The 17,568-nt window shown below is 37.4% G+C and overlaps 2 protein-coding genes across 2 annotated transcripts in view; one reads left to right on the top strand and one right to left on the bottom strand.

Annotated features, from left to right (window-relative positions):
- The first annotated feature begins 3,105 nt into the window (after positions 1-3,105).
- Positions 3,106-4,417, top strand: LOC126824168 (uncharacterized). The gene is made up of 2 exons (XM_050553351.2): positions 3,106-3,150; positions 3,688-4,417. Exons 1-2 carry the CDS (start codon positions 3,110-3,112, stop codon positions 4,415-4,417), a joined length of 771 nt encoding a protein of 256 aa, XP_050409308.1. The 5' UTR covers positions 3,106-3,109.
- A 5,251-nt stretch (positions 4,418-9,668) lies between these two features.
- The window catches only part of LOC126823501 (von Willebrand factor D and EGF domain-containing protein), an 84,968-nt gene continuing 77,068 nt past the window's right edge, over positions 9,669-17,568 (bottom strand). Inside the window, exons 17-18 of the mRNA XM_050552385.1 lie at positions 17,104-17,218; positions 9,669-12,348 (exon numbers count right to left, since the gene is read on the bottom strand). Coding sequence (XP_050408342.1) covers positions 12,335-12,348; positions 17,104-17,218 — 129 coding nt within the window. The 3' untranslated portion in view covers positions 9,669-12,334. The remainder of the gene's footprint in view (positions 12,349-17,103; positions 17,219-17,568) is intronic.

Below are 17,568 nucleotides of genomic sequence, written 5' to 3'. Positions count from 1 at the left end.
TTCGGTTCTCAATTCACATATTGCTATAAATAAAATAAAACCAAGTACGAACAATCCAAACCATAAGACAGAATTCGAAGTCCTAAAACACGTTATAGGCAAAATAGTGTATTCAAGCAAAATAGTGTAATCAGCAAATGGACTGCTCCTCGTGTACAAAATACACGACAAACAGTGGTAACAGGTGTCCGGAAGAGTAAGCTTACCCTGCCTGGCGCCACACCCGCCATAGCTGCATCCAAACTATTAGGCGAAATGTCGGTAAAATAGCGTGATTGGCCAATGAACTATCGGTATGCAAAATGCACGCGATGAACTGTGTTAACAATGTAGTAGACATTATCAGGGAGATATTAATAGTATACGTGTCAATTAAATATATGTAGAATAATAGCCGAGAGAGACACGTTATATTTATCAATCAAATCAATATGACGGCCATAAAGTTTAGTGCGCAAGTGTCCTTGTAGTTGAAGCTTAGATGTCAAATGCCTCGATCTACTTAAAAAATAACGAATTAGCCGAGACACAAACACTCCATAAGCTGGTGATATTGGAATGTTACTACTAATAAATGGAAAGTTAACAATCGGAAAGTCAAAGTCATCACGTTTATCGTACAATTTAACACTCAGTTTATGGCAATTGTCAAAATCGAGACGCAGATCCAAGTAGGAAGCGTAATTGTCACTGTCAGTGGTGTTTTTAATTTCGAGCTCATCAGGATATATGAATTCTACATAATCACTAAATTTAGGATTATTAAGTGATAAAACGTCATCGATATATCGATAAGTGAAATTAAAAAGTCTGACTGATCGTTTATTACTTTTTACGAGCGTCTGTATGTAATCGGCTTCGTATGAATAGAGAAACAGATCAGCAAGCAAAGGTGGACAGTTGGTGCCCATGGGGATGCCAACCACTTGCTGATATATTTCCCCTCCAAATTCAACAAAGATGTTATCAATTAAAAAATCCAACATCTGAATTATCTTGATGGCCGTGAATTTGTTTTTGGAATCACTGTGATTCTTAACAAAATATGTGGAATTGTAATTGTAAATATTGATATCTAGCAGTACCTGATTTAGAGGAAAAGACACTGTGAATAATGTCTTTCAACCGGGCTTTTAATTTACTATGGGGAATTTTAGTGTACAAAGTAGTAAAGTCAAACGTTTGAATAGATGAGACTGAAGCAAGGGATCTAGATTGCAAACCATCAAGTAATTCTTTGGAATTTTTCAATATCCACATTTGATTTATACCACTACGAGAGTATATTTTGTCACAGTATTTTTGAATACCCTCTTTAACAGCCTTTAGTATAGTTAAAGGATGGGCCTTAATGTCCCTAATACCCTCTTTCAGTCTATGAAGTCATTTTATTGCTCATATCCGGGATATGTACCACAGTCTATGGCCAAAAATGAAGAAAAAAACACAATTTTCTGCGGTCTCGGGCTCTGCCATCATGGACTGGATACCAATCCTCATCAAAGAGACTAGTTTTGCTGGAGCGGGTTTCAAGCTGCTACCAGCGAGCGCGGGCGAATGATTTGGTGAAAAAATGGAGAAAGATGGCTTACACAGAATGGAAGTATATTTGGCCATTTCATAGAGAATGAGGGATTTACAATAGGGAAAATTCACCAACTTTGACTTATGATTTTGCATTGATTGAAGAGAGGTGACAGAGATTTTATTTTTTATATCGATAGAGGAAGTCGATTTGTGCATAAAACCATTTCGATATTTTGACCTACCCCCGCATCATAGACAATAGAGCTAGTCTTCGCAGGTGTATATCTTCTGTTTTAGTCACCATATGTTACAATTTTGCTGATCATTACTCCTCGAGAATAGATGCGACTTTATGGTCTTCACACTGGGGCACAGGAAGACCCCCACTAACATCACCAATCATCACCATTTCCATCCAAATCCTAGACTCGCAACAATAGGTGTCTGAAAATTGACCAAAAATGACCTGAAAAATGGGAAAATTGGCCAAAAATCACCCAGAGATTGTTTCTCAATAACGGTGAAATTCTGAGATCGGCCCTTTGGTTGTGAAGTAGTCTTGAGGCGTCCATAAAATCTCCCCGAGATGAACTTGATCTGCCGACCCCCACCTTCCCACCTTCTGCATAGTTTTCTCGTGGAATGACTCTTAATTCATTACTGAGAAACTCTTTATATACCGTAAAGTGTTTATAATTTATTTCCTAGTATTTTTGACATTTTTATGATTGTGAAATATGATTGTTGTAATTCAGTGTTGAATTTGTCTGCAGGAAACCACCCCAACCGTATATAGATTCCGTTGGGTAACCGTAAACACCGTTAGTTTTGAGGTCTGATATTATTAGCAGATAGGTGTTGAGTGAATTGCATACCGTATAAATATCTCGCTGCTTACTCTTTTTATTTGGTTCATTCTACTTTGCCCATTCATCATTTGAGGTTAGTCGGGGTGGAAGGTTGGGTGGCCGAATCTTTTAATGCGTGCATGCTAGATCATAAGGTCTGTCATTGAGTGAAACGGTGTCGTTTTGGCCCTCCGCCTGTACGTGACAAGGATTAGGTCGCCTTTGCAACCTCATGGGTTTTCTCCTGGTCCCCGGTTTCCTCCCACTGCTAAAGACCCCTATGCGCAAGATAATTACTGAAATGAAGTTGACCTATATTTTAGTCCCGAAATGACTTAGTTTGTGTCGAATTGACGTTAAACCCCATTTCTCTCTCATTAACTGACATCCACGCGTTTACAAAGTATATCACGTGTATCCTCCCCTCCTCGATGTTGGCTTAGAAAGTACATGGGGAGTTTCCGTCTACACATTGTGGTGCATGTGAAGGATCCCTTCTTAGTTGGAATTCGACATAAGAGTAAGCCGTGATGTTTGCTGTCCGTTCAAAATTTCTCTCATAGCACACTGTATGGCGTATGCCCGTCTTCATTAGCCCAGTCGGAGCAGAACAGTAGTGATTAATGGTGATCTGACTCCATACACTATGCCATGGATTACCCCCCCCCCCTTCTTGTTTGTTATACACCATCTGATATTTTTTACAGAAATATAACAGTCTTATATTGGACAAGATGAATAGAATGACCAAACAAGAGTCAAAAGATTTCGAGAGGTAAGAACTGATTTGCTCTGATTCATATCAATCATGGGATATCAGAAAGATGTGGTGTCCTTAAAGGCATGATGCGTCATTTAGCGTTATAGGAATCCCTTGCAACATGAATCTGTCCATCTATGTTGTCAAAGAGTAATAAGGCACTAGTTTAGCACAAATCCAATTGAATCTAAGCCAGGAGATTTTGTCTTTTTGTTTTACTTCCTTTATTAAAGTACATATTTTATTCAGTGTGTATTAAGCCCTGGGAGATTTGATATATTAGCAAAAATTATGCATCGAGTTAAGAGTGAAGGAAACACTAAAACGTGGATGTTAGAAGTTGACCACAGCCTAAATAAAACCGAAAGTCAATCGTTTGTCTGTATTTAAACCGACTAATACAATGTAGCTAGTCCCGTCAACTTTCATCTAGCTGTATGTAAACCCACTAACACGATGCTGCTAGTACCGTCAACTTTTATCTGGTTGTATGTAAACCCACTAATACGATGCTGCTAGTCTCTTATCTCCATTCATATTTTATATTTTCAGAATTTCAGCTTCCATAACTGAGGCATTGCCGATGTTGACGGAAGTAATAGACAATAGAAAGGCCTTAGTGAGAATTCTTCGAGACGAAGCAGAGAAATTGAATAAATTGGAAAAAGGCGTACAGAAAAGTGAAATAACCGGAAGCGCGGTTGGTGTTATAGGAGGCGTGATGATTTTAGCTGGGGTATTAGGAGCACCCTTCACTTTCGGTGGCTCTTTATCTCTCACATCGGCAGGGGGTGCCCTCGGTGCGGCAGGTGGCATAACTGGTGCTGGTGCGGCCATCGCAAAATCAATTATTACTCGTAACAAACGCAAAGAAATTAACAAACTTCTAGAAACAGACGAAAGGTTGATGGGGAAACTGAACGAAAAATTAAAGCTTGTTCATGCTTCTGCGAAATTAGTTTTTTCCGGAACTAAACTAGTCGCAAGGCTTGCTAAATCCGTGGTAAAAACGCTCCGCGTTGGGGATGTTGCAGCAGATGCTGCGAAAGTCGGTGCAAAAGGTCTAAGTAAATTTTCTAAAACCATAAAAAATGGTGGCGCTGTTCTTACAGCCATAGCAATACCCTTTGAAATATACAATATTGTATCCAATTCAGTAGATATTCACAAAGGTAAACAGAATGAATTGGCCAAAGAATTTAAGAGGATAGCGAATGAGATCGAAGGAACTGAGAAACATCTAAATGAAATGAAATCCAATCTGTCAAACTCTGTACAATAAACCAATCTTTAATTGCGTTATGAAAAATGCCTTGATATATTTTAAATATCCATTGCAGTATGATAAACAACCCCACTGACGTCATATTCGTCACACCGTCCGATAATAGAGACGCCATGATAGACCTACCTAATCAATCTCCCAATCTTGCAGTCCAAACTATCTCTGCTAACGGCTCATTTGACTACGCCACAAAGATTCTTGGTGTTGATGGACAATGATAAGATAAACAATACGATTTAAAACAAATAAATGATAATAATATATTTAATACATGGGCGTCACACATGGGGGGGGGGGGCCGATCCCCCCCTCTCCCCCCCAAAAAAAGTTTGGGGGGGGGGGGGTCTGAATATACTTGGATCGAACCAATAATGTGAATTACCAGATATTTGAAGCCACTGAACCAGTTCATTTCCAGGACACCTAATTAACCGAAAATGTCACACACATCCCAAACAATGATTATGGGTGAGATACAATGATCTTTGGCATTGTGCAATTATACAATGACCGTATGGGTAAGGTGCACTTATACAATGAAGAGATTGGTAACGTACAATTATACAATGCCCGTATGGCTAAGGTACAATTATACAATGACCGTATGGCTATGGTACAATTATACAATGACCGTATGGCTATGGTACAATTATACAATGACCGTATGGCTAAGGTACAAAGATCATTCGTAAGGTACAATGATTGAGGGTAAGGTCAAATGATCACGGATAAAACCGAAACAAGAGTAGGCAGTAGCTGCACACTGCCTGTCTTCATTAGCCCAATCGGGGCAGAACACTATGACGTTAACCCCCATTTTATTTCATTCAGTTAACTAACAATCTGCTAGTCGTTGCGCTCCTCTTACTCCAACATACAATTTGATATTTGTGACACCCTCTTTACACTAGCATACAATCTGATACTCGTGACACTCTCTTTAAACATACACACAATCTTATACCCGTGACACTCCTCTTTACACTAACATACAATCTGATACTCGTGACACCCTCTTTAAACTAATATACAATCTTATACCCGTGACACTCCTCTTTACACTAACATACAATCTGATACTCGTGACATCCTCTTTAAACTAATATACAATCTCATACCCGTGATCCCCTCTTTAATCTAACATATAATCTTATACTAGTGCCCCACCCCCGACCCCTAGAGCTTAGTCATAGGTTACGTATTTAGTATATCGTACCATAAAGTAATTATACAGCATATTTCTATTTTCATATACGATGGTCGTAATGAAATGAAATGAAATGGGGTTTAACGTCCTACTGTTCTGCTCCAAAACTGGGCTAATGAAGACGGGCTTAAGCCATACTGTCTGCTATGAGGGTAATTTTGCCCGGGCAGCGGCGCTACGGTCTACTCTTATATCGAATTCCAACTGCCAAGGGATCTTTTACGTGCACGCCAATATGTACACTGGACCTCAGTTTTCCGTCCCATCCGAACGACTAGACAGCTGTCATTGTCGGGCCCTCCGTCCTGCATCACTGACAAGGGGAAATCACACCGGAAAATCTGGATGAACTTTCTCGAACACCTGACCACCAGGCTAGCGAGCCAGCGTCTTACCCACTTAGCCACGTGACCCCCCTGGTCGTAATGACTACAATCACCATACAGTGACCGTAACAGTGATATAAACGTTAACATACATTAGGCAAAAATTGTTACACAATTCGTTCTTCAAGACTCAAAGACCAAACTCTTTTTGTAACTGCATGTTATTCTTCAAACGTATCAATTACAAAACATCTAAGAAATAGCTTGTGTTGAGGGGGCCATGGTCCTAGCCTTGCTTAGATCCCTCAGGTGCCAACTCCCAACTAACTTATATGGCCCCTCTTAGACGCCATCGCCTGAATAATCTCCTTTGGATTCCCTCTTATAATCCCCCTTCTAGACAAAGGATCTTACAAGATTACACATATGGCTATTGCATTATACCAGAGTTCGCGTTTAGTACAAATTGATTTACAAAACGAAGGACATTGTCTATTATGGTAATGACTAAACGAGTGCCATCTAGACAACCATGGGTGCCAGTTAGCCGACATAAGAATATTTTAATCATTTTCGCTTTCATGTATCATGATACGATAACGTATCCATAACATCTGCCATTATGAAACAAAATGTACATTGAATAAAAGCGATTTCAGCTAATATCTGAATGTGCAATATTGAATGTTCTTTTTCCATTCGGGAGATGTGGATATCTTTGTAATCAACTGATTTCCAATGCATGTAATTACATCTCGGGTTTTAAGAATATTTTAATTGTACCAGAAGGAAAAGTAATTGTATGGTTCAGTTGCAATTTCAATGAACAATTAGCGAAAGGCCTATAATTGTTCCCTATAATTACTTCTTCGAGTTATTGTACATGTGAAAGTTCTAACTACAAGGGGTATTACAATTTCACTGATCCACAAACTTGAGTGACATCCATATTCCCATAACGAAATGATTTGAACAAATATAAATATTTAGAAAGGAAAGCACGACATCAACTCTAAATAAAATTTTATAATATCCGAAAGGAGTTATCTCCCATATGCTGTAAAATAAGCTGATTACCGCCTGAACTAGAAACAAGGACAAATGACAGGTGTTTGAAATATGATAGACAATTAAACTGAGGAAAATGGACACAATACAGATAAATTAATACTTAAGAAAAGATTAATGGAATATAAACCCATGCACAATGCTATAGAAACCAATACATGACATTGCATCGTATCATAAATACAGCTCAAACATCAAAGTTCACTCCATAGGCATACGAGCAAGGCGGGTAAAGGGGGGGGGGGGTGCAGCTGCCCCACTAACTTTCGGGCAATCTGACTTTTGGGTCAAGTGAAAAAAAAAAATATTTCATCTAGTTGGCAAAATAAGGTGCCCGAAATCTAATAAAACACCAGTTTTACTTTTCTTTTAATTGAATACCACGGATTTGTACTGAATTGACTGTGGATTAAAACATTTTCGGGCATCAATTATTATTTGTGAATGCAGCTGCAACAGTCTGATTGAATGGTTGGAATTCAGGTCGGCATTGAGTGGGATTTCGGTTACAAAACCATTGGACAACATTGGAGTTGATTATCTCACGGGCTAGAAGAGCAGAAAACGCATTTGCGGCGGTTACATTTTCAAAATTTTCACCAGGAGGGCGCGGCCCCCATACTCCGCGATGATTGGTTGTTTGTTTGGGGTTCGGGTCAGCCACCTAAGGTAGGCTATATTGGACCACATTGAAGTTGCTGTATTCATGGACTGGAATAGCAGGAAAACACGTTTGCGGCAGTTAAATTTTCAAAATTTTCTCCCGACGGTCTCGTTTCCATGAACTGTAAACGATTGGTTTATTAGGTCACTTTGACGTTGCTGTGTTAACGGGCTACAATAGCAAGAAAACGCGTTTGGTCGTCAAATGTTCCCAATTTTCTTTTGTGTGTGTGTGTGGGGGGGGGGGGGCTAACACAAATTCTTTTCGGGCATTTCTGGTTCTGCCCCCTAACAGTCATCCAGCCGTACGCCAAAGATATATATAGAATTAGAAATGAAACCATGAGTTGCTGCAGGATTACAAAGATTGGTTTAGTGTCTACAATATGTCTGCATCACACACATCAACAGAATCTGATACAAGATAGTGTTCTAAATTAATGCCACACGAAGGGAGAGTAGTGATCCTCTCTACAAGGCTTTCAATAAACTTGTTGAATTTACTGTTACTTTGTTTATAAATATGCGACAGTGCATCAGGTACACACATTTGAACAGCTGGGATGTAAACAATATCAAAGTCAAAATGTTGTAAGTTATTGCGATCCACCGTTCATAAATTGCTCCACGTAATTTTTTTTTAAATAAAGCTACCACTATCTTATATAAGCATTTGCATGATAATAATCTGTACATTTGCATGACAATAATTTGTACATTTGCATGACAATAATCTGTACATTTGCATGACAAGAATCTGTACATTCGATGAAGACACGGACGATGATGATTTGCATGATGAGTTTGAATCTTCAAGGGGAATAAACTTTAAATAATGTCATAGAATTGTTAGTAGTATTCAACATTCTTAAAGGTAGAGTATGGGTTTTAAAATTGCACACAAACTTTTACACAAAATAACGTTATTTCGTAGTAAATTTTGAAATGCAAAACACAAACTTTGAATACCAAATTCAATTTGCTCCAAATCATAATTTCTTTGCCAACAAGAATTAGTACAGTTTCATGACAAGAGTGGCATTAGAAACATTAGAAACGTCAAGAATACGGTTTGATTTCTTAAAAAACACTCAAAATGACAGGTTGGGAGGTTTTTTTCAGTATATGAAATTCACAACAATAATTCACATCAACAGTAGTTCGGAAATCTAAAACAGAAATGCAACTATTATCTGCTGAAACATATTGGTGTCAGACAGTATTACATAATTATGTGATAGAACTGGTTAAACACGTTCCAAATATAATTTTAACACAGAAATCATTGCTGCGATAGATGCGTTACGCAGATTTGAAGAAAAATTGTCCTTTAATAGAATCGGACAATTTACAAAATAAGTCATTAGAATAAGTATTAATTGAACTACCAGTATCTAATATTGCACATAATTTGGTAAGGTGGAAATAAAAAAGAGATACAACAATTTACCTTTGGGTTGTTGTGGCCTTTGACGAGTTGTGGAGTTTGGTAGTTTTCCGATCCACTAAGTTTACATTTGAAGAGACCAGGGGATCTAAGTCACATTTTCCATGAACTCCAGTTCATGGCGCCATCTGGTAGCAAATTGTATAAGCTTTGCACGGACAAATCGATTTCAGGTAAAAACGCTTAAACCGACGAGTGCGAGAGAGGACCGTCCCGTGTACGCCAACAAACCAGTCAATACCCTACTCGCTTGACAAAAGGTCTCCTTGCTAATCGGCCACCCAACGTTCACTTACACCTTCGGTCGGAGCTAGCGAGAAAATGGTCGAATGGAAAGTAGGCGGGGCTGTGTTACTGTCGAATGCCGAATTATAACGTACAGGCTCCCCGTACTGCGCCACTGACAAGGGGAAAATCCCGAGGAGATTTTTGGCCAACAACGTCATAAAAGTAACCGTTTCATTTTCTTTATAAAATGACAGATACGTGCTTAGGATTAGTTTTGTTAATCAGTAATGGATAACATAAATACATGAAAAAAATTATATATTTATTAAAGAGTTCAAGATCAAAAGTTATGAATACAACTATCTAAATATATAGTTATTTAAAAAATTAAACATTAAGTTATGAAAATATGAAGAAAAAAATCATACTATAAATCAATTAAAATTTGTTGGAGATCGGAGCCTATATTAACAAAACTTATGAAAACATGTATCTAAATATATAGTTATTTAAAAAGTTAAACATTAAAAGTTATGAAAATATGAAGAGAAAAATCATACTATAAATCAATTAAAATTTGTTGGAGATCGGAGCCTATATTAACAATATGAAACGAACGAAGTCAATGCAATTTGGCTGGATTATTTTTTTGACATTACCGACTAAACTCGAAGAGGGATGATTTGATTTGGCGTTGGTAGATGGACCAGATTGGCCAAAATGGCTCAACTCAAACATGATCTTATTTTTTAAAATTTAATCTCGCTTTTTTTTTATCAAAACTAAAAGTTGCCCGAGCCATACAAATGTTTACTTAAATTAAACTAATGTTAATAGTTAACAGTGAAATTAAACCCAATTTTCAAGAAACTTCTTTAACCAAATCTTTATTATTTAACTGAATTAAACAGTAACCCCACTTTCAGTAACTTACAACTTGATTACATCTTTAATATATTTCATTCTTTTCAGGTAGAGTTAATAAACATTAATTATGCACAGATAATTAATAAAATATAATTGATAAAGTATAATACAATAACATTTTTTTCCCACAAACAATGTTTGAGTACATGTACATATAATGAATAAAATATAATAAAATAACAATTGTAAGTGCATTCGGTTCCAATTATCTATTTAATAAGATGTACTAGTGGTGTGATCATAAATTTATATACTCTAAAGATACTTTCCACACAATGTATATAATGTAGCGCCATATAAGACAATTATTATTATTATTATTATTATTGTAGGGCAGTGGTCTGGTTATATAGGCTGGTAAATATAGAAAAGCACAAAGAAGACATTGCGCCGCAAAGGTTATTTTTTGATTAACATTCATTTGGGTATTCAGCATGTAAAAACTAAAGTCTTCAAAAATTGGACATAAATTCAAGATGGCCGTCAATTTGAATTTAATATTCAAATAACGGACAAATCGTATTATGGACAGTTAGAAACATGTATCCAAATAATTCGAAGATGGAGTCAAATCATGTCTGTGACGTCATTTTGATGTCATAACGCAAAAATAGCGTCATTAGAATGCATTAATAATATAAATATGACGGCCAGTACACGAAGATACGATTTTACGATCATTTCTTTGGATATCCACTGATACATAATGCTAACGGGGGTAGGAATCAAGATAGAACAGAATATATATGACCAAAACCTCACAAAATGTGTTGGTTGATATCATTATTTCCATGGCAACAAGTGTCATTGAAATCGGACAATGACCACAACCTAAGAAAGTGCAGTCTAATACAGACTTAAATCAAACTCCTTCAAGATCTTGTGATCTTTAACATATGTTAGGTTACTTCATAATCTGAGCAATTGGGGGCTCCAGTTGGTCCAGAAACCCTGTACAAGTTCACATTTTGTACAAGGTCCATAACCTAAGAAGTTGCGGTCTGATGCACACCAAAACAGATCCTTTGATTCTTAAGATATACATACAAACATTAATATGGCTATATTGGACTACTTTCTAGATGCCACGCTCACAGTCCGCAGGCCCGGCATAACCCTCACCGTAAATTTGTGGGACATTTCACCCCCACCCAACATCTGAACTAATTGTTTTAGTAGTACCGCTACATCATGCTTCGATGTTCCTTGGTACCTATCGTGGCTCAGTGAGTAAGACGTTGGCTCGCTAAACTGGAGGCCGTGAGTTAAATTGAATGTTCCCCCCTAGTCTGTGTTGTCGGATCGCACGCAAAAAGAGGCTTCATGTGCATATTGGCGTGCACGTGAAAGAACCATTGACGGTTGGATTTCGAAAAAGTAGGCCGTAACGCTGCTGTCCGGGCAAAATTCCCCTCATAGTTCTTATATTTATTTCTAGTATCACTAACATTTCATGTCAGAACACGACGGCGAGTATTACAACATCTAGCCGTTGCTAGATTGGTCTGAAAATCCCAAGCTTTTAAGTACGCTATCTCCCTTTACCGCAGCCATGTGAATAATAACATTCCCAAACCAGAGGTCGTGATACAAACACATAACGCTGTATGTTGAAAAACTTAAGGAAAACAAAAACCAAACACACGCATACTTCATAGCTTAATGGAAGAACAGAAGTGAATTAGTTCCAGCAACTTTGACATTGAGCGAATCTTGAACCTTGCAACTTGGTTATCACAGGAAGGCATTTCAGTTGGAAATAGCGAGACTTGGTATTTGCGATATTTTTTTCTAACGTTGAATCTGAGGGGTTTTGAACTTAGTGACGAAACCTGTAAAGTATTACGTTGAAGCATTGATGACTGGTACGGAGTTAAAGCAAGATGAAGCCTTCTTTGGATACTTTTGCTTTTTGGTTATTCTGCAGAATACCCTACTTTATGATAATCAAAAGATAACCTTTCCGGTGCATTTGGTTTCGGGTTATGGCTTTTTGTTAGCAAATTTTACTAGCCAGATACCAGTCTTTGCAAATTGAGGAGAAGCTGTTACTCTTCGTTTACTGAAATATAAAAACATATACATATACAACAATTGTTAAGGTTATCTTTATACCATAGTAATGAGGATCTGAGAATATTAACCAATCATATTAGTTGTGTATACATAGACCACAAGCTCGGTAAGCAAGTCATGCAATCAGCCCTTTCGATTTTCTATACTCCACGCCCATCTCTTGTAAAAGTTGATTATCTGGCATGACAACTTCGTGTGACCCTATCGATATTTAGCGTTCCGTGAATACGATGGGGGCTACGGTTTTTATCGGGTTCTTTTCATATTCAATGTGAAGCATTGGACAATGCTAGGTAGCTGTCTGTTTGTTATTCCAAACGAGGTATCAATTAACACCGGAATTGACCATTTCTGCCGTAAATATATTAAGATATTATGGTGTAGTGCGAGGTAGAAGAATATTTCTCGGCTAGCGGAGTTTTAGCCGAGTTTTTTTAATCGCAACATGGCATTGTTCGTGTACGTATCCAATCCGAACAAGGTGAATTTTTCTTTTTCGACGTTGCAGATGCCACTCCCAACGAATGAGAACCGGACTTGTAATATCCCAAAGATTTGACCCATGCTTACTCTAATAAGGCAATTAATCTTTAACCACAATAATACGGCCATACATCTTGTTGGTGATGCACCAAAGGGCTAACAGAAACACACAGAACAACACTACAATTCCAAGTACTACACCCACTATCCATAGTAGTTTATCTTCTCTTGGCTTTTCATCTTCGTCATTTACTATTTGACATTCGGTGGCTTATCCAATTAACAAGCGGTTGCCATTCAAGATACGCCCACATTTTGCAAGAGATGGACAGAGAACAAGCTCAAAAAAAGAAGTGATTTTTTCGTACAATCAAGGGCCATAATTCAGGAAGTTACAATCCGATATGCATGAATATTGAAAGGAACCAAGATCTTTGGGTTATAATAAACATGTATTTTAAGTTACATCAAAATCGGATCAAAATTGTGTCCACTCTCTTAGAGGGTCCAAAACCTTGATATACCATATATTTACAATATTTGCGTACAGCCATTTTGTCCAGCAGTGTTGGTCCGATTTGTACAAAATTCAGACTCAACCATCATAAGGGTTTAACAGTGATATATTCAAACGTTTTTTAAAATCGGATAAAAATTGTGACATCTAGAGGGATCACATCCTAAAAACGTGACTTTTTGTACAATCAAGGGCCATAATTCAGGAAGTTATGATCCAAAATGTGCGAATATCGAATGGAACCAAGATCTTTGGGTTATAAATATGTATTTCAAGTTTCATCAAAATCGGATCAAAACTGTGATCCTATAGGGTCCACAACCATATTTTTACGCTATTTAAAAACGAACGGCGGCCATTTTGTCTGTCAATTTTGGGCAAATTTTCACGAGTCGTCCTTAGGGTGTAACGGTGACATAATAATACGTTTTATAAAATCGGATAAAAATTATGACCTATATAGGTCCACAAGCTAAAAACGCGATTTTTCGTACAATCAGGGGCCATAATTCAGGAAGTTACGGTACGATATGCGCGAATATCGAAAGGGACCTAGATCTTTGGGTTATAAACTTACAAGGTCCACAACCTTGATATACCATATTCTTACGCTATTTGAGAACGAACGGCAGCCATTTTGTCCGTCAATTTTGGGCCGATTTTCACAAAATTCGAACTCAGTCGACCCTAGGGTGTAATGGTGATATAATAATACGTTTTTTTAAATCGGATAAAAATTATGACCTCTATAGTGTCCACAAGCTAAAAACGCGATTTTTCGTACAATCAGGGGCCATAAATCGAGAAGTTACGGTCCAATATGCGCGAATATCGAAAGGAATCGAGATCTTTGGGTTTTAAACTTATATTTCAAGTTTCAACAAAATCGGATAAAAATTGTGACCTCTATAGGGTCCACAACCTTGATATACCATATTTTTACGCTATTTGAGAACGAACGGCGGCCATTTTGTCTGTCAATTTTGGGCCGATTTTCACGAAATTCGAACTCAGTCGTCCTCATGGTGTAACGGTGATATAATAATACGTTTTTTTTTAAATCGAATAAAAATTATGACTTCTATAGGGTCCACAAGCTAAAAACGCGATTTTTGGTACAATCAGGGGCCATAATTCAGGAAGATATGGTCCGATATGCGCGAATATCGAAAGGAACCGAGATCTTTGGGTTATAAACTTACATTTCAAGTTTCAACAAAATCGGATAAAAATTGTGACCTCTATAGGGTCCACAACCTTGATATACCATATTCTTATGGTATTTGAGAACGAACGGCGGCCATTTTGTCTGTCAATTTTAGTCCGATTTTCACGAAATTCGAACTCAGTCGTCCTTAGGGTGTAAACGTGATATAATAATACGATTTTTTTAAATCGGATAAAAATTATAACTTCTATAGGGTCCACAAGCTAAAAACGAGATTTTTCGTACAATCAGGGGCCATAATTCAGGAAGTTATGGTCCGATATGCGCGAATATCGAAAGGAACCGAGATCTTTGGGTTATAAACTTACATTTCAAGTTTCAACAAAATCGGATAAAAATTGTGACCTCTATAGGGTCCACAAGCTAAAAACGTGATTTTTCATACAATCAGGGGCCATAATTCAGGAAGTTACGGTCCGATATCGAGAAGAACCGAGATCTTTGGGTTATAAAATTACATTTCAAGTTTCAACGAAATCAGATAAAAATTGTGACCTCTATAGGGTCAACAAACTTGATATACCATATTTTTACGCTATTTGAGAACGAATGGCGGCCATTTTGTCTGTCATTTTTGGGCCGATTTTCACGAAATTCGAACTCAGTCGTCCTTAGGGTGTAAACGTGATATAATAATACGATTTTTTAAATCGGATAAAATTATAACTTCTATAGGGTCCACAAGCTAAAAACGAGATTTTTCGTACAATCAGGGGCCATAATTCAGGAAGTTATGGTCCGATATGCGCAAATATCGAAAGGAACCGAGATCGTTGGGTTATAAACTTACATTTCAAGTTTCAACAAAATCGGATAAAAATTGTGACCTCTATAGGGTCCACAAGCTAAAAACGTGATTTTTCATACAATCAGGGGCCATAATTCAGGAAGTTACGGTCCGATATCGAGAAGAACCGAGATCTTTGGGTTATAAAATTACATTTCAAGTTTCAACCAAATCGGATAAAAATTGTGACCCCTATAGGGTCCACACCCTTGATATACCATATTTTTACGCTATTTGAGAACGAACGGCGGCCATTTTGTCTGTCAGTTTTGGGTCGATTTTTACGAAATTCGAACTCAGTCATCCTTAGGGTGTAACGGTGATATAATAATACGGTTTTTTAAATCGGATAAAAATTATGACCTCTATAGGCTCCACAAGCTAAAAACGCGATTTTTCGTACAATCAGGGGCCATAATTCAGGAAGTTACCTTCCGATATGCACGAATATCGAAAGGATCCGAGATCTTTGGGTTATAAGCATGCATTTCAAGTTTAAACCAAATCGGATAAAAATTGTGACCTCTACAATGTTCACAAGCTAAAACGTGATTTTTCGTACAATCAGGGGCCATAATCCATGAAGTTAAGGTCCAATACATACCAATATCGAAAGGAACCGAGATCTTGGGGTGATAAACCTATCTTTCAAGTTTCATTGAAATCGGATAAAAATTGTGACCTGTAGACTGTTCACAAACAATTGTGGACGGACGGACGTCCGGACGGACAGGGGCGACGACAATATACGTCCACATGAAAATCTGGCCAAGACAGAACTCAATAATTTACCCACGAGGTTGGACAGGCGATCCTACTCCTTGTCACGTACAGTCGGGGAATCGAAACTACGCCAGTTGACTCAATGACAGACTTTATGATACAGCGCGCACGTGCTACCCATTCAGCCCCCCCCCCCCAATGATAAGACCAAGCCGCAGTACATATATGTTAACAATTTTAAAATACCCCAAATTAAGTAGTAATAACAACAATAAGCTCATATTAGACACATTTAAATGAATACCCAATTTTTCATAACCAAAAAATGTTTTTGTTTAAGACTTAATTTGTTATCAAATTATGATTCTTATTTCGCAATCAACTTTCTTCTAGACGGGTAAAAAAAAATCATCTACATTTAATGCTGGTTGTCGAATCATATTTGGGCATATGCAACCAATCAGTTAATTACTACCTTGTTGCTGACCACGAGATACCAGGGGTATAAAAAAAGACCAGACCCCGAGGTCACAAACCATTCTCAGACTAAAGTTAAGAATTTACTCAACTTTCAATCACTGTTTATGAGAAATGTCTTTGATCCAGAAACACAAAACTTTGCACCTAGTTTCTTATTGATGTATTTGATACACTAAAATAATAAACGTTTTATTAGGGGCTGTAATTTCGTTAAAATAAGGCGAACAATTTTGAGTAAGTTCTTAACTTAAGTCTGAGAATGTTTTGTGAACTCGGGATAAGAACTCGCTCTAACTGACCAGAACCTCGATGAAATTCTTAGAGATAGATGGCATTCTAGAGACCGGGAAATATTGTTATTATCTTGCTTAAAAGAATAAAAGTTAATCATTGGCCACTGAGAAAATCACATCAAAAGAAATCCAAGCGGCGGAACAGCTCAATCTTAGACGTGGGATAACAGCGTAAGGATATTGTCCATTTATTTTTTCTGGGCTTACTGATTAGTGTATATATTATTTACCTGTTGAATAGTTCCACGATCTAGAACCGTTGTTGACGGAACAAACATAACATTTATGGCTAGCATGTGGTTCACCATTTTCATAACAAACCCCTCCAGACATACAGAAATCACCCTAAAATTAATGCACATCCAGAGAAATCACCATAAAATTAATTCACGTTATCAAATCAATTGCAAAATCGATATCAAATAATTTCGGTCCCTTTTGGGTTGTTTTAATAGATAACGTGTACGGGATAGAGTATGGGCATATACAATTACCAATGTGTACAACATTGTGATAATTTATGCCAAGTTATATCACTGCATTTGTCATCTGACTCGGATTAATTCAAATCGTTCAAGGGCAGTTAATTCTTATCCACAACTTCACGAGAAAAAAAATACTCCACAACTTCACGAGAACAAATATTCGATCGCTGTATTATTTAGACTAATCGCTCTCCGGAACTGAACACTTAT

This window comes from Patella vulgata, chromosome 6 (genome assembly GCF_932274485.2).
Source record: "Patella vulgata chromosome 6, xgPatVulg1.2, whole genome shotgun sequence".
NCBI classification, from domain to species: Eukaryota; Metazoa; Mollusca; class Gastropoda; family Patellidae; genus Patella; species Patella vulgata.
The sequence above is the reverse complement of the archived record's forward strand: the minus strand, read 5'-3'. Positions and strand labels throughout refer to the sequence as shown.